Below are 19,225 nucleotides of genomic sequence, written 5' to 3'. Positions count from 1 at the left end.
GTGGATGCACCGGCTCATCGGAGTCGTCATGGATTGGTACAGAAGATCGCATGGCTCGCTGGGATACTATCTCACTCAGTTTCTGGCGGATCATGGCGGATTTAGGGTATACCTATTCTGATTCGGTCTAGACCACACCGACCTCTGTCCGGAGTGTGGACAGGAGGAAAGCCCCCTGCACGTCTATTTCAGAATGTTCACGTTTCAGGGAAGAGAAAAAGGAATTATTAGATACCGTGGGCTATGGAAATGTGTTCCAACCGGAAGACACTCAGCGAATATTAATGGGCGGAGAGGAAGAGTGGAGTGCGGTGGATCGATATGCTAGGAAGGTGACACACAAGCTCCATCTGTGGGAGGAATTCCGGCAGAGAATTCGGGGGTGCCAGGCTGGGCAGGTCTGCGGCTGAGTGCCTGGGGAACTCCTGCAAACGTGCGGGGGTCTCCTTGGCACGTTGAGGCCGTGTACACTCCGTTCCCGGTGCCTGAGCGTGTTGCCCTCATCAATGAAGCAACGACTGATGGCTGTTATGGGTATGTGAGTTGAGTGCATGTTGTGTTAGGCGTGTGTAGGTGTGTGTGCGCGGCGAGTTCGTGTGTGGTTGATGGACGCCTCTTTGGAAAGTGCTCTCGTGCTTGATATTTCTCTCCACTTAAGTTCTTGCGATGTCTATGTCTGTGCGTTGACAGGATCTGTACGTGTGTGTGTGTGAGCGTGTGGTGTGTGTGCTTGTGGAGGTCTCATGTGCCTGTGGGAGTGTTTGTGACTGGTTGGAATTGTGTTTGATATCCTTTTGTGATGTACTATGTTTTGTGATGCGAGTGATGATATGGGTTTGATATTTCCTTTAAGTGTGTGTGTGTGTGTGTGTGTGTGTGTGTGTGTGTGTGTGTGTGTGTGTGTGTGGGCGTTAACCCCCTCCCATGTAGTAATGCTGTACTAGTTGTTGCAGGGGGATGGTTGCCAGGGGGTGGAGGTTTAGTCGGTAATGCGCAGGTATAAATTTATTAACATCCTGCGCGGAACTTGTTAGCGAGCCTGACATTGCTTAGGCGCCCGTAAACGAGGTTCCTCCACCTCTAAAAAAAAAGGTCACCTAACATAAATCAACACCTAAAATAAAGTCAATCCCATAAACAGTCCTACCCCTACCCTGTCTCAAGAATAACCAGTGTTCCAGTAAGGTGGTTTCACATTGCCTTCTTCACTGACCATTATATACTGCTGTACCTCAGCAGCCAAGCCCACCGAAATGTAATAATATTCAGCCCTAAAAATGGCATTTAAAAGGTAGTTTTTTTGAAGTTAAATCCGGCATGTATAAATTTTTATATGGCAAATTTTGTCTTGGAAAAGTAATTCTGCGCTTTGTTTGTAGTAGTTACTTCATATGTACCACAACTACAAAGGAGACAAGGCCATATAGTGTAAAGCAGGCCTGGCCAAGCCAAATACAAAATGAATAAAACTTTATTGTTATACTACGATTCAATATAGTTAACTCTCGAATCTTAATTAATGTAATATTTGTTTGTTCTTTCTTTCACTTAATTTTTGTAAATCCATATTTATGTTCGACGTTGCACATCTTAGCTGGTATTCTAAATTGGCATCAGTTAATGAAGCGCGTGATGAACTCTTTGTAAATTTCATCTTCGAAAAAATGTTTCACAAACATATGTTAATCCAAAAGCATTTACAACTCGTTTTGAAAAATATCTTATAAGTTTTTAAACTTAATGTAAAAAGTGATCACTCGACACTTGAAAATTTGTAATAACTTTTATTTAATGTAATTTAATATAATTGATAAAAGTTATTATAAATTTTCAAGTGTCAAGTGATCACTTTTTACATTAACTTTAAAATACTTTTAAACTTAAAAACTTTTAAGATATTTTGAAAAACGAGTTGTAAATGCTTTTGGATTAACATATGTTTGTGAAACATTTTTTCGAAGATGAAATTTACAAATAGTTCTTCATCAAGTGCTTCATTAACTGATGCCAATTTAGATTAATTTAGATATTAAATTATATTTTACATTAAATACTTACTAGTTTTTAATTTCATTTGCATTAATTTTTACAATATACTCCCTGGAATAAATTTCATAATTTCTTTGGGAAAAAAATCTGATGTCTTCAGAAGTCACTTTTATTCACATGAACCAGTATTTTTTCACAGAGTTATTCACAGGACCAGTGTAAAATATATATATATATATATATATATATATATATATATATTTATTTATTATTAGAATTAAGATTACAGTCAAAATGAATTGTACTCTCCGTTCGCGTTCCTATCGTACATCTCTCTCGTTCAGCTCGCAAAACAACAGCTCATCGGTTCCTCACAAACAACCTGCTGCCCGCCGCTCGACGTTATCATTCACTCTCCTACATTACTAAGAGCAAAAATACGTGGACGGTTCTTTATTGCATAACAGAGCATACAAATTACTGATGAATGTTACCGATGGTTGTCTAACGAAACCGAATCCTTTCAGTAACATTTGGCGTTCGTGAATATCAAATACATAACAACTGGAGTTCGCAGTCGCACTTGCGCATTATAACAATGCCACATGCAAATTTTCGTTTAATATTTTTTGTATACATACAACGAGAAACAAAATTTTCAATAGAAATATAAAATCGCCCGGCAGGACGCACAATTTAACGTGGCGAGCCGCTTGTTTGCCAGACCTGGTGTAAAGCAACAATTACTTGCAAGTTCTTACTGTTATTTTCTGTAGAGTCCTTTCTATTATAAAACAATACATTAAAGTACTTCCTTAGTTCAGCAGTCAAACAGATCACACTAATTACAAAATACTCAGAAAGCCCCTTTAATTATGCAAAATCTGGAGACGTTTTGTTTTTTCACTGTTTCTCCCGACCCCCTGACCTTTTTTGAATTGAAAATTTAATAGCATTAATTTCCCTACTATAGAAATATTATAGCCAGGTGTAATGAAAATCGGTCGATGAAATATTTTGGAGATAAGGCGATTTACACGCCAACAAATATAAATACGTACGCACATTTTGTCCATTTATGCATACAGCGTCGCTACTTATGTTAGACGCGATATAGAAAACGCCACTCTCATCCCCACCTTCACGGGCAATGAGATTCATAATGTTGTAGGTAAAATCGCAAGTATAACAGTGTCCAATATCTATAAACCACCAGCTGTCTCGTGGCCAATCTTAGTAATCCAAATACAACCTCATCCTGCGGTATACTTGGGTGATTTTAATAGCCACCACGAGTAGTGGAAGTATAAGGATTGCGATACGAACGGTGAGGCTCTGGTGAGATGGGCTGAGGATAAAAATCTTAGTCTTGTCTTTGATGCTGAAGACCGATTTACTTTTAAATCAGCGGCTTGGAGGCGGGAGTATAACCCAGATCTATGTTTCACCTCAACTGACAGCATAGGTCGGCCGCTGCCAGTCACCCGAAAAGTTCCCTGCAACTTTCTCCACAGCCAGCACCGTCCAGTTATTGTAGAGGCAGGTAGCCAAATTTCATTCGTGACCTCTGTACCCCGCCCTAAATGGAACTTCAAAACGGCTAATTGGGAAAATTTTTCTAGAAATCTGAATAAATGCCTAGGCTGGATACCACCGATCAGCAAAACCTATAGCAGATTTATTGGAGCAGTATTAAGTACCGCTAAGAAGTGCATCCCTAGAGGGTTTCGCAGAGATTATATTCCAGGGTGGTCCCAAAACAGCGAAGTTCTCTATCGAAGCTTCCTTGAGACGGGCGATCAAGAGGTGGCAGACGAGCTTCTCCATAGCCTCGATGCTGCAAGACAACAGAAATGGTCAGAAACGGTGGAAGCCTGAACTTTCAGACCTCAATTCGTCATGCATGGACTCCACTAAGAAAATTAGGAAGCGGAACTCCTATTCAGAGACATAAAGCAAATGTCTCCCCAAACACCGTAGCGTCCCAGATAGTGCCCCAATGTCCAGAGCACCAAGAGACGGGGCGCACACAATTAAGATAAAACGTGAACTAAGAAACTTGTGGTGAGAGACAGGGTAGACTGAGTACGCTCACCCTTTTACACTTTTACAAGAAATTGAGTCGGCGCTCAAAGATGTCGCTCCAGGAAAAGCACCAGGATTCGATGGCATCAATCCGGAATTCCTATTAAACTGCGGAAAATATGCAAAACTTTGGTTGGCCAGGTTCTTCACTGATACAATGCAGACCAGTAGCGTACCCAGAGAGTTCAAACAATCGAAGGTAGCAATCTTAAAACCAGGTTAACCAGCAAACTTACCTAAGAGCTACAGGTCTACAGCATTGCTATCAGCGACATATAAATTACAAGAGAGGCTTATCTACTACAGATCTCAGAGAATATTTGATGTTATGTCGATTGAACAAGCAGGCTTTTTGCCAAAACGAAGTTGCGCCGACCAAGTTCTCTCACTCACAACGTATATTTAAGCGGGGTTCTAAAGAAATCTTGAAACCTCTGCTGCATTCATTGATTTATCAGCCGCTTACCACACTATTTGGAAAGAAGGCATGATTTGTAAGCTTCTCCGTGTAATCCTATGCAAACTAACAGCTTGCCTCCTTAATAACATGCTGAACGACAGAATGTTCCAAGTTATCATGAGATCCGATATAAGCTCACCAAGGAAACTCAAGAATGTCCTGCCACAAGGGTGGGTACTTGCGCCTCTCCTTTTCAGCCTCTATGTTACAGACATGCCTGAGACAAGATCTAACAACAAAAAGAGTCCGAGGAGATCCTGACGGCCGACCTGGAGAAACTGGGAAGGTACTTCCGAAGATGGCGTCTCCAACCAAATGCTAGTAAAACAGAGGTGTCATGCTTCCATATATGTAACAAGTTACAATATAATAAGGAGGAAGTTATAATATAATATAATAAGGAGGAATGTAATAGGGAGCTTAAAATTCTATTCGAGAATACATGGGTCTTTCACAATAGGACACCAAAATACCTAGGCGGGACATTTGATAGAACGCTTTCATTTAAGGAGCACCTAATGAAAACTGCAGAGAAATTGGAAGCGAGAAACAACATTATAAACAAGCTCTGTGGAAGTACGTGGGGAGCATCGGCTTCCACTTTGCGCACATCGGCTCTGAACCTCGTTTTCTTGGCTGCAGAACATTTTACACCAGTGTAGCTTAACAACAGTTATGTTCATAGAATTGATGCTCAACTTAATAACACTATGAGAATGATTGCCAGGATTATCAGGTCTACTCCTGTGGAATGGCTTCCAGGTATTGAGCCACATACCCCCAAATCTGCCCCGTATGAACACTCTTAAGAGAGTACAAGAAGATTATGGAAAATCGAAACCTACCAATACATGAGAACATTGAGGATACCAATCATAGTCGCCTGGAGTCAAGAATGGACCATACAAAGCACAATAACCAAATTCCATGTATTACTCAAAAGCCCCCGGGGTTTGACTTGCCAGATAAGACATGGTCAACGTTAAACAGAATACGAACTCAGCAAACTAGGTGCGCCTATTTCCTGCATAAAGAGGTAAAACACCGACGCCACTTTGCGAGTGTGGTGAAGATCAAACTGTTAAACACATCACAAAAGTTTTCCCCTAGGACAACTTATGAAGAGACTCCTGAAGATTTCCTGATGGCGACTTCAAAATCAATAGCTTATATTAATTTCTTAGATGTTTGTTTTTAATCTTTGACTGTAATTGGTGTTGTGTCTTGGTGCCATACGCTAAATAAATAAATATTAATTTTTAACTTACCAGCAAAACAATTTTATGCAATTACTCACAAATAAAGAAATATCATGGCACGAAAATAAAAAAAATCGGGGTTTTTCAGCTTTGTCTGTTGTGCTCTGTTAATGAAGCTAAAATATAATATAGAAAATTTAGGGTGATTTAACAAAATGATTTCATGTGAATCCTAGTTAGATTGAAATCATTTAAAAAATTATCTTTCTTTTTTAGAACTACCCAAAATTGACCCAGCACAATTATTTCAGTAAAAAAATTATAAACTACTAACTTCTATTACATCAGAAATTAAAAAGAAAAATAATAAATTACCAATGCCTGGAGGTGACAATTCCTGATAGTTAAACATGACAGCATGATTACCTCCTTCTATGAAAATAGTATCAAAGGTTTCTACATGATAATCAGCATCCAGCACACCTTCTTCAACCAAACCAAGCTCAATACCCATGTAAAACGCTACCATCTCCATCACAATGCGATGTGGGTTACGCAATCTTGCAGCCCTTTCTGCACGTGCCTCTTTTGCTTTGGCCTTAATAAATTCAAAGCAAAGTTCATTAATTGTAAATATTAAACGGCTAAAGAAAATGATAATTATTTGGTTTTATTTTTTTATTCAAACTTAAAAATGAGTTCATCAATAAAATCAACAATTTTAGTTTTAAAGCTAAAATTATTACATTGCTAGTTGTATTGATTTTTATTTTCTATTCAATCCATGCAAAAATACAAAAAAAATAATTTTTTTAAATGAATATTTCTCAAAATCTCGTTATCTGAATTTCATAAACATGTTTACGATTTGTTCAATTTGATGTGTTCATGATTATACAAACACAAAATGTCATTTGTAATTCAGATACAATTTAACAAAGATTTAACAGATATTTAAGTACTAGTTAAACAGACAAAGACAATAAAGTAATATATATTGTTTCTGTAAAACAAAATCTTTTAATTTATTTTCAATAGATTTTTTAGAAGACTTTTCTACATCTATAGATAATTTATTTTAAACGATTTTATAGTATACGTTCTCTTAGACAGAAGTACTATTCTGAATAACAAAACAATATATTAATATATTTTGTGTGTCCATCTGTACATTTTAAGTATTACAATGAAATGCTGGAAATAATGATATTGATAAATATATGATATTATAAATAATAAATAATAATAATGATGAAATGATGAAATAATGAACAAATCAGCAATATATGTGCATCTGATTTAAACGTAAAATAGAACTCCTCGACTTTTGTGGTACCAGGAGGAAGGATAGGAATTCTCATGCGAAAGAACGTAGGGTACGTGTACAAAAAACAAGAAACGACTGCTCTAAGCAAGACAATATGGGGGCGGGGATAGTGAGAGCCCCCTCCCCGATAGAAGAAAATAGAACGGTCGTGGTAAAAGCTGAGAGAATACGCATAACTTTTGAAAGCTGTGAAGTAAACAGTGACCAGAGAGGAGGCTGACGAGGTCCTCTCGATGAGAAGAGTAAATAACGAACTATGTATTAAGGTGAAAGGCATAGAGAAAGCTGAAAATTTTACGACGTTACTACGTAAAAGGCTGCAGACTGTCAGATTGACACTAGGACCCGTGGTGGAAGAAGAACTGTTGTCTATCTCAAAGATTTGGTCTATGATAAGATTTAGAAGAACAAGAGATAAGGGACGCTATAGCCCAATTTATTGGTGATCTTGATGACTTTCAAGTATCTTTAGTTAGACCTGCGTATGGGGAGACCAAAAACGCAACGCTAATAACGACATATAGAGCGGCGATGAAGTTAGTTGAATCCCGTATACGAGTCGGTTGGGTGCACTGCCGGGCGTATATCCGGGTGCCTGAAGAAAAACGCTATCGATGCTGGGGCTCAGGCAATGTGCCCGAATTGCAAAGGCGTAGATAGAACACGCCTCTGTTTCGATTGTGGAAAACAGGGGCATAGGTGTCCACAATGTACGAGCACTAAGGCGTGCGCGATTTTTGCGGCGGAGGGCCACTGGACAGTAAGATGAAGATGGTCAGCCGCAAAATCTGGTCTTGCAACTAAATACCAATCGCAGCCGCCGGGCTCATGACGTTGGGAGGTTGCTATGAAAACCAAAACTGACGTGGTCATCGTAGCAGAACCGAACATAGCGGTCGTCAGCAATCTAGAATGGATAACAGATGCAACTGGTGGTGGCGGCGATAGGTTTTTCTACAATGGGAACCCTAGTCGGGAAATGTGGAGCTGGTCGTGGATTTCTGTGGATAGACCTGGAAGATGTGATGATCTTTGCGGCGTACCATTCTCCGAACGCTGGTACTGGAAACTTTGTTGAATTTCTTTAAGAACTAGGTGAGCAGGTATTGAGTTTTAGAGGCAAGAAAACTCTTCTCTCGGGTGACTTTAATGCAAAATCACCTGAATTTGCGGAGACTGTTAGAAATATAAGAGGTCATTATTTGACTGATAAAGTCAGTGCCTGCGGACTAACATATGTAAATACGAATGAGCCTACCTTTTGGCGAAGAAAAGCGAGTTCTGCGACAGACCTGACGTTTATTTCGGAAGAACAGTTGGTAATGGTTCATAACTGGCATATACTGGAAGAGGAAACTCTATCGGATCATTTCCAAATAGGTTATGAAATAATGACAAGGCCATACTTTATTAAACTAGAAAAAATAGTGAGTGACCTCCAAAAGAGGATATATTAGGTTTGCGTTAACAGTAGAGGAAATGCTAACAAATGCCACAGATTCTGAAAAGTTAGTAGAATTCGTTAAAGAGGAGTGCGCAATGGCGAAAGTAATGGTAACGGTCCTGGATAGATGTCACGCATACTGGTAGGACTCAGACTGATGGTCGGCAAGAAGGAGATTACAACGAGCCAATAGAAGGAACTGTTTAATAAATACAGACACTGCTAGACAAGATTATGTGGTAGCCAGGACGGCATATACTGCGGCTATTAAGAAAGCGATTAGTAAATGCTGGAATGAGCTCTGTAATGACATAGATAATAACCCCTGGGGAAGGGATTATAAATTAGTTACCGGGAAACTGGGACGGTGTTTACCAGTTTGATGAAAAAAATTGCAGTTCTTTTTTAAGTTATTTTTTTTAAATTTTTGTTTCTTAACTGCCTTTACTAGGATTTGAACCTTAGAACTCTCGACTTCAAAATCAGCTGATTTGCGATGACGAGTTCACCATTAGACCAACCCGGTGGGTTGGTCTTGGATCCTGTTAACAGATTTTCTTCAAACGTAGTAGACAGGTACTAAACTAAATTTGGAGGGGAAATGTATTAAATTTTTCAAAAAAATGAAAAAGGGGAGGGTGGGAATGTTTTGTCCGAAATAAAATTTCAAATTTTATTGAAGCACTACCAAAACATTTTCATTAAATCTTTTTATCAAGATCACAAATTGCCATAAAAAAAATTGATCATAAATTGTTCACCCCCTTCCCAAAAGATGGCCATATATATTTTCTTTTTTTAGCTGTATCTTGCTTCAGAAAAAGCATGACTAAAAAATTTTTGCCCATCCCACTACAATTGTCTGTCTGGTGGTAACAAAAAATGTCTTTAGTTTTTAAATTCTTAATATCTTACAATTTTTATAGCACTTATCTTTTGTATTTTTTGAAAAAAATTAGCCAACATTTTTACCCTCTTCCTCGAAAATGACAACTGTTTGTTTAAAATTTTGTCTGTATCATTGAATTTTTTAAACAATCCTAAAAAGTTCTTTTCTTAATTTATTATCACCACTTAATTATAATGAATAATTTTCTTAATTAGTTTTACCTGCATGCTTCCTCTATCTATAGTAATGGGAACTCCCAAAATGAAAATTTTTCACAATTTCAAATTTTAATGCCTAAAAGATATTATTTTTTTAAACAATAAAGTCATTAAATTAACTTAATACCCCTCCCTTCTGAAGGGGTGGGGGCTGTAAATAAATAAACTTTTTTTTGTTTAATATTCGACTTTTTAGAATCAATTAGGATATATTTTAATAATTAAAAAAGCCATATGTCAATGAATAAATAACTACTTAAGCTGGCTACCTAAACATTTTTCGTTGTGTATTCACTTGGGCCTAACTACACTGGACCTTTTCCGTTAATTGGCAGCAATTGCGTTTGTGTTGGGATTAATGTAAACGACGCTCAGTATAAGCTAGAATGACTGTTGCATATTGCCGGCAACACCACAGTGAATAGCAAGGGGTAGCTTTAGTTATATTTTTTTAAAAAGAACAGAACCCAAAACAGTAGTCTCACCGTTCAACTTAGGTATATTAGTAATCAGTGTTTTTTCTATTTAAGTAACTAATCATAAATTTTGATATAAATATTTCTTCACATAAAAATGAAAAAAAAAGAATTCATGTAATTTTTATTATTGATTTTCAATAAAAAGGAATACCTTACAAATAAGAGTACAAAAAGTTATCATAAGATAATTGAATTATTTATGCAATTAATTTTCCCAGCTTCTTTATACTGCGATATCGTATACCGTCGTCGAATGGCTTCGACGGCACGTAATTCATAACCTTGCGGTGGCCCTGAAAAGGGCCGTTTTTTAGCGTTAGCTCTGAGAAGAACTGTTTGGTCCGGAAGCTGGTCTCCGGACGAAGTCGGGGAGTTGCGGCTCGTCCATTTAAGTCCGGCCGGGCTTCCCTCAGCGGCAGTTGGGCCCCCACTACAGTGTAGCAGTGGTGGCTCCCAGAGCCCCGCAGTGATGGGTCGGTCGTACTTCGCTGGCACGGCCGAGGCGGTTCTCCCCGAGCGTTCCCACGCTGGGTCGGCTCTTGCTGCTGAGCCTGGCGAGTTGGAGCTGGAGCTGGAGCGGGAAGGTAGCGTCCGCGTCCAGCGGCTCCCTCGGCGGGCCGGCCAGGCCTGCTGCTCCGGCAGGGATGTTGGCATCCGCCGGGAGATACCACGTTGAGCCGGCCAGGGAACTTCTTCCAACTTCCAACCTCTTCTTCAAGTGGTGGTCGACTCTGAGTTGCGGTCACGATGAGCCCCACCACTCTCAGGCACCAATAAAAGAGCGTTCACCTCGAGAGTGGTGGGGCTGCAGCGCCACTATGTTAATGTTATAAGAATATATTCTCAACAAGTATTATTATTACGTCAGCAGACAAATGCTAAATGATAAATTAACTAACATTATAATTGTCTGGCATATATAAATATAGTTTACAATTTATCGTGATTTTATTTATCGTAAAAACAAACACGGCCAAGGCAAATAAGAAAATGAATAACCCTCTCTTAGAATCATATTGTTTGCTGTATGCTCGTAGTTTTGAAATACAGCCAGGCCGTTGTAAAAATAAATAATTACCCGATACTGAATGCTTGAATATAATCTAATTAACTAGTTGTCCTGCATTTGTTGACCTGTAAGATAATTTGTACAAATTAGTTTTCTTTTTATTCGAATTTTGATTGAGAAATCAAAATTTACAATCAGAAATTTTACAATCAGTTGTGTATTTTTAGTGTTTTATAATTATGAGTGAAATTGACAATGTGAAGATAGCAGCTACGTGTGGAGTATATCACGATCTTTTAAGTCTAAGAGTGAGAAAGAAGGAAAAGCGGTTGCTAGAAAAATTAGCAGAGAATTTGGAGACTTCTTTCTCTACTCCGATAAAATACAAACCCCGTGAGATACCTACAACGGAAATAGATGACATTGAAAAATGTGTGGCGAGATGGACCGTAAACTATTTTCATGAAATTCATAAATAATTGCCGACTGTAAAAAAGTTAATTTTAGCGCTTAAAGATGCCATTGGTTATTTAGGAAAAGAGACGAGTTTGAGAAAAATAATACAAGAATTGGGCTTTAGGTGGAGAAAGACCGACAACAACAGGAAGGTTCTCACTGAGCGACATGACATAAGATTTAAGCGTATTTAATATCTAATTGCTGTAAAAAAATTTAAACTAAAAATAGCCCGATAGTGTATCTCCAATGAGTCGTATATTTTATCTTCTCGGACTACAAATAAAACACGGTGTAGTGATTTAGGTGACGGGATGAAAGTTCCTGATCAATAGTACAATTTGTTATTATTTCTTTAAGATAGTGAAAATGAAAGTGAAAGTGGCAGTGATGATTCTAATGACAGCAACCTCTTAAATTATTTTATTGCGAAGCATCAAGATTCGTTGCGCCGCCTGTACGTGTGGTGTTTGAAGGTGGCATGTTTGAACTTTTTTTCATATACCTTAAGAACATTTTGCCCCAAAGAAACCTACACTTCACTTAGAGAGAGGAGTAATGAAGAGGATATTCTTCAGAAACTGTAATTATATTTTCCCATTACTTTTAGTTTCTGCAGCTCATGTTGTTAATTAGTTATTTACTGTCATAATATTAACTCAGCTCACTTTCACCAATAATCTTTGAAATTTGCCTCTTCAGGGATATTAAACACCACTAAATGGTAGCATCTACTGTATGGTAACTCGCTTCTCAAAGGTGCGAATACTGCCTTAACTAGTTGAGAGTGTGAACTTAGAGGGAAGTGGATCACATCATGTATCTGCTCAAATAAGATACACTATTGTATTACAAGAGTAAAATATATTTCATTTTGAGACAATCATAGCATAAATGTAAATTTGGATAACTTTAATTGTATTATGAGATATCTAAAAAGTAATGTCTGAGATGTACATCTGTGTACCAATAACATATAATTATGTTATTTTATAGTAAATATTTGTTCATATAATATTAGGGGACATTACCATTTTCTGCCGCATTGTCTGTTGTTGTAATAACAGCATTTGTGATTTCTTTTTCTTTTTGGTTCCAGTATTTGACAAGTATGGGCAAACTGGTTTGAACCATGGTTCCACTTTTTCATAATGCGTATCTTGTACTTGATTAGTGTTGTTCTGTAATGGTTCTTGGTAGCCGATGACCGAAGATGGAATCAGAGAAGGAGCTAAATCTGAAAAATGGAATAATTAGATTTTAATTGGTTGAACATAATTCAACAATTTATTTAACATCGTAGTTGATACAAATGTGAATAATGCTCAATGCTTAATCAAAAAAAATAAACTGAACTAGAAATGATCACCTTACAGACAGATTACTGGAAACTAAAGCACCTAAAAGAAGCTATTAGTAAAACGATTAAAAAGCTATCATACTCCTATATCAGTTTAACACATCTTTCCACTTTCAGAAAGATCTGAAAGAAGTCTTTCATGCTGTCTAAGACTTTTATAATATTCTGTATATCATATTAACAAGCTATGGTCATAGTGAACTACCACAGCCACAACTTCTTGTCTTGACTATACCTATATTGCAGTGTTTCTCACCTGTGGGGCACAGTGTAGGGTTTCTCACTTTGGGAAGTGTGATAATACTAAAGGGGGTGGTGCGAGCATATTAAAAAGTAAATATTAAAAAAATCTGATGTGAACACCACATGATTTCCTTATATGTCTATTAAATTGCATATATACATATTTAAAAGCACATAAAATTCTATTTCACTAACAACTTCTGATTTTTTGTCATTTTTTTATTATTGAATTCATCATAAATTTTTTTTACAATGAGACATTAATAATTTCATTAATAAATCAATATATTTAAATTAAAAAAAAAAAAGTTAAAAAAAAGAGATGACGTCTGATTCGAACCGATGTGCCTTCACCTAAGATTTCCCAAATATTTCATTAATTAAAATAAAAATTTTATTTGGCTATAACTCTGGAACCATTGAAAATAAGGACCACTTACGATATATCGTTGAAAAGCTCTCAATGAGGGCTTATTACTGCAGTTAAGAATAACTCAAAAATCCAAATGTTTTTGGATTTTGGGCTTTTTTGGACACTTTTGCTACAGTCGATTGCCATCCAAAGGGGAGGTGCACAGTTAAATGTTAAATCCAAAATTTCGACATTCTATGGCTAATCGTTTTTTAGTTATATGAGATACGTACGGTCAGACGTCACGCCAAAACTAGTCAAAATGGATATTTCCGTTGAAATCTGGAATCCGAAATTTTTCGCGATCACAATACTTCCTTTATTTCGTACAAGGAAGTCATAATCTATTAATTTACTGAAAGGAAAGAAAAAAAATACATTCTGATATAATAAATAATAAAATACACATTTACATTGATACAATACACTTTAAATAGGATTGTATCAGTACTGCACACTGTATTTAATAAGTAATTTATCGATATTAAATTAAAAACAAGTTTAATATATATTAGTGGCTCTCCTGAGCCTGTCTTGTAGAGCAAAGTTTTTCGCAGGAAGGTTTAATATTAGAAATAGACAGAGTTCTTTTTCTATATTTAGCTGAGATCTATATTTTGACTTCAAAGCAGCCACCGCAGAAAATCCGGTTTTGCAAAGGTAAGATGTTGAAAATGGTAATAGTATACGAAATTTCTTGTTTTCAGTACATAAGACTCATCATCATCCACCCCTGCCCAAAATGCAAAGACACTAAATTGTCTTTTGATTTCGCAACTTGCGGTGAAATCCATGAAGATTTCTTCTTCGGCAGTTGAGAGCCCTTCGAGAGTATTTTGAATGGATCCCTAATACACTCGTAATTTGCTACCGTGTTGTAGTCAGCAAGAAAATACTTTTTAAGATTCTTTGCCAGCATGGGTAAATGATTTTCAAAGATCACAAAAACAACTTTCACATGTTGTTCTTGTAAGTTTTAACACATCCATCCACATTTGCAAACATTTCTAGGTTTTTTGCTTTAAATTTCTGCTCCACAACTCCCAATTTTCTATAAAAAGCATTAACTTGATCACTCGTATTCAACATATGTTTATTTGCTACTCAGACTTCAATAATCAAGGTATTTAATTTCCCGAGTATGTCGACCAAGTAGCTCAAATCCATCATAAATAAACCATAACGAAACTTCTCAGCTTCCGGTCGATTATCCTCTTCTAGAAAAATGGCGATTTCATCTCTTAATTCATAAACACGTTGCAAAAATTTCCCTCGTGATAACCATCTTGCCTCGCAACAAAATAGTAACGCTGAATGTACTGCACCCATCTCTACAAAGTACAGGAAAGTCTTGATTTTAAGGGTCTCATTTTTATATAATTTACTACGGTTACAACCGTCGTTAGCACAATATTCAGACCGGAAGCTTTGGTTTCTTTGGAAATCAGAGCTTCTGTGTGTATTATGCAATGCGACGAGACACACTGTGGAGATTTTTGTTTCACAAGTGCTTGTATAGTTTGAAATTTTCCAGACATTGAATGAGCTCGATGCATTCCCATGCAATTTTTCCACTCTACATTTGCCTCGTTTATAAAATTATTTAAAATAGCAAATAATGCGAATGCTATTGCTTTGAGTTCAATTGGTTTGCATAAAAGTAGTTTTACTGCTGACATATCACAAAATCTAATGTAGGCAATGAAATGAGCATCTTTGTTGCTACCTGTTGCCTCATCAAGCTGGATTTGGAAACAATCTCTTACGCAACTTCCCGAAAAGCTGATACTATACATCTTCAGCTCAACAGTATCATTTAATAGAGGTATTGACTGCAATTGTTTGGTAAAATTTATCTCTAAACGTAGTTTCTTCAATCTCAATTGCAGCTGGCAAAATAAAATAAGCTCTTCTCCAATGGTGTGAGGTTTTTTACATCTGGCTATTTTATATGAAACTTTGTAAGAGTGAACTACAGTTTTTTCATTCACAAAGTTTTTTTATTTTTTAAATGATGTTTGCTTTTGATATGATTTTACTATGAAGCGTACTCACTATGAAGCGTTTCCAAATGTCGTTTGAATATAAGCAATGAAATAAAATCATTTAAAATAGCAAATAATGCGAATGCTATTGCTTCATGCTGTCTGCTACCAAACACTTTTTGAGCAAATGACAGGGGGCATTTCTTCTTCATTTACTTCAGAACTGGTAAACCCAAAATTTAAGTATTCTTGAGAATATTTTCTTGATTTTATTTTCGGAACCAACGCTCTTCTGTTCACTTGTTGATACTCCACTATCGTCACTATTCTGTATAAATATATATATATATTCTGTATAAAATTTAGCCACTATTCTGTATAAATCTATTGCCGTGTATTGTAACTAATAGAAAGGCATAGATTCTGGTTTTGTCATTGCAGAGGATCGGTGTTGCCAAATATCAATAGATTTCCTTATTCTTTGTAATTTGTAAGGATTTTAATGAAGGTCGAAGTGTTGCTGTAGCGTCAAAATACCCAAAAATATGCTATTATTGTATTCATTATTATTGTGTACACCAGTTGTTCCCAAACTTTTCCGAGTCGCGGCGCCCTTTTTCAATTAAAGGTTTTCCTTGGCGGCATACCCTAAGTAAAAGCGGGACTACTCGTAAGTAAGAGATAAAATAAATAAAACTCTTATATGTTCATTATAAAACAATTTTTTTTTTACTTTACTAACATTAAATTAATAATTAATGTGATGGATGAGGCTGCAAATCGCTGCACATTTTCTTATATCGTGGAATTAAACTGGACACAGCCATCTCATTCCTTTCCAACGTTGATTTTTGCTCTACACTTGCTTTTTATTACAGCGACCGCCGAAAACCCAGCTTAGCACAAATACGACGTCGAAAATGGAATTAAAATCCGCTGAGCCTTATCACTTAGAAGGAGATGTTAATCTTTTATTGAAATCCAAAATTCTTTCAATTCCATACTGCCAAATTTGCTTTCAAACTGTTGTCGCAAGATAAAATGATAAGATTCTCTTTTTCCGCAGAAGTAAATTCAGACGAAGCACTGGTGTTAGATGGATCTTTAATCCATGCAAACCTATCAAAATGTTCATTTTGAAAGTATTTTTCACACCAGATAATTAGCTGTGATAAGTGCCCTTCAAACATGTTTTTTATATCTTTAGAAAGATCAAACTTGCATCATCAAAAATTGCTGCAATATTAAAAAACAATCTTTGCCTGCATCTTCATTCAATTTTCTTCTCCATAGTTTGAGTTTTTTTATAAAAGCTGTTTTTTTTTTGTTGGCTTCAAAAGGTGCATGTTTTTCTCTGCAGAAAGAGATTAAGGGAATTCAGCTTTTCAAAAAATGTCGCATATATATGCCAGTTTTATGAAAAAATCTGCATCGCCAAAATCTTCTGCATCTTTGTATCTTTTCTCTTTAAGGTAAATTAAAATTTCTTGCCGCAATTCAAAGGTACGTAATAAAACATTACTACGAGAGAGCCATCGTGAACTCCTATAGTACAACAAACACAAGCGTTCGGCTCCCATATCCTCACACAGTTTTTTAACGAAATTTGCTTTCAATGGAAGAGATTTTAAAAATTTACCACATTCTAACATCATGCTTTGCAACCACTTCTCTGTGAATAATGCAAAGCGTTCACAGTGAATTTGTTGCCTTTGAATAAGTGCCTGTAATCCTCTATAGCAGCCAGACATAGAGCGAGCTCAAAGTACAGAAACCAACGCACTTAGGCCACTTCAAATATTTTCAGATATGAATGTATCAAGAATCTTAAACAGGTCCTGAGCCTTCGCTTCTGCAATGATATATTTACAAAACAGAAGGTCATCTTTAATATTATTATCAACAACTATAAGCCGTACATAGCATATCAAATGAGTATCCTAATTATTATTCATAGCCTCATCTAGCTGTAATCCAAATTCCACTACTTTAAATTTTTCAATTAATTGATCGTTGATATCCTCCACCATATGTTGTATTTTCCGTTTAATTGTATTATTAGACAAAGGCAAAGGTTATTGGAAAACAGCTTTCCAGCAGACACACCAACCATGATATTCACCATTTCTACAGCAGCCGGTAGAATAAGTTCTTCGCGGTGGTATATGAGGCTTCTTGTATTTCACGATTCTGTAAGCTACCTTGTAAGATGCTAGCAAAGCGCTGTTTGGTATTGATGCAGTATTAAAAAATTTATTTTTTTTCTTTTCAATTCTTTTTAACTTCCTGGAAAAAAAAATAACGAGGTTTGTCAACCATACTGTGGTGATTAGCTTCTAAATGACGCTTCAATTTACTTGGAACCACATACTCCGCTGCCAAAACTTTCATACACAATGCACATTGTAGTCTCTTTCACCATTAATTTCTGTTAACGTAAAACCAAACTCTAAATAACTGTTATCATATTTATGATATTTTCGTTTCTTCACATTCGTGCCACTGGTTGAAGACATACTTTCTTAATCTGCACTATTACGTTTATTACTGTTCAAAAATCGGTCCATAATTAAAGATACAAGAGCAAAAAATCACAAAATTATTTATCAAAGACAATAAACAAAAAGTAATTTATTTATATATTTTATTTAAATTTATTTATATGAAGCGCCGAGTTTAATTTCACTAGATTTACATTATAAACCGACTGACTGAATTGAACCGGCAACGCTTGCTTATATACGTTCCGTAAGATCTTCCAGAACAGTCCTAATCTGTCGCGAAGGGTCTACGAACCTCGACATGTCTAGCGCATTCATATGACGTGATCGAGAAGGCGCAGCATTGCCGGTTCGCGTTCGCTAGAATATTCTGCGTCGGGTACTTTACTTTTATACAGAGTCAAGTAAAAACAAACCACACAAAAAATCTACATATTTTTAGCTTTTCACTTTTTTTAGTTAGGTTTTTGTTTAGTTAGACTAAATGTAAATGTAATTATGAAGCTTTTATAATGTTTCGCGGCGCCCCTGTGAAAGAGACGGTGACTCTCCGGGGCGCCGCAGCGCACAGTTTGGGAATCACTGGTGTACAATGTTATTGTATGAGAGGAGGTACGCGATGAAAATTATGATTGAAAATTGGGTTACAAATACTGAAATGTTGAGAAATGCTGCTATACTGTATACAGTTAATTTCAGAGTGAAGAATAAGCAAACGTCACGTTTGTGTGAGCGAGTTCGTTGTGATTTTGCCGAATCACATCCCGTGTTATCAGAACAGATTCACAACGCAGCCATATCTATATACACACTATAATCATTACTGACATTTGGTCACAGTATAGTAGTCATGTAATCAAACGTTAGTATAATGTTATGTTTTCTCAATTCTATTTAAACCTTCTCTTATGATCACTCTTTGGTCTCGTGTTCAATTTTTGTGTTTGTTATTTATTTAAAATTAGCAATGTTCATAAAGTTGATAAATTTCTTATGTTATTTAAAGTTACTATAATGCAATCTTTTTACTTACTTGTACTTCGTACAAGGGATGAAATATTTAGATCTAAGAGGAAGGCAGTTCGAATCAGACTTCAATCTCGATTTTTTTTTTAACTTTTTTATTTTATTTTAAATACATTGATTTATTAATAATTATTAACCTCTCA

General features: G+C 36.3%; 1 protein-coding gene across 1 annotated transcript in view; it reads right to left on the bottom strand.

Annotated features, from left to right (window-relative positions):
* Positions 1 to 17,306, bottom strand: part of kl-3 (dynein heavy chain 8, axonemal kl-3) — a 744,292-nt gene extending 726,986 nt beyond the window's left edge. Inside the window, exons 1-3 of the mRNA XM_075354364.1 lie at positions 17,195 to 17,306; positions 12,587 to 12,792; positions 6,109 to 6,331 (exon numbers count right to left, since the gene is read on the bottom strand). Coding sequence (XP_075210479.1) covers positions 6,109 to 6,331; positions 12,587 to 12,792; positions 17,195 to 17,306 — 541 coding nt within the window. The remainder of the gene's footprint in view (positions 1 to 6,108; positions 6,332 to 12,586; positions 12,793 to 17,194) is intronic.
* Between the last annotated feature and the right edge of the window lie 1,919 nt (positions 17,307 to 19,225).

The sequence above is a fragment of the Lycorma delicatula genome, chromosome 1 (genome assembly GCF_047948215.1).
Source record: "Lycorma delicatula isolate Av1 chromosome 1, ASM4794821v1, whole genome shotgun sequence".
Taxonomy (NCBI): domain Eukaryota; kingdom Metazoa; phylum Arthropoda; class Insecta; order Hemiptera; family Fulgoridae; genus Lycorma; species Lycorma delicatula.
Note: the sequence above shows the minus strand (reverse complement) of the source record. Positions and strands in the feature narration are given on the sequence as shown.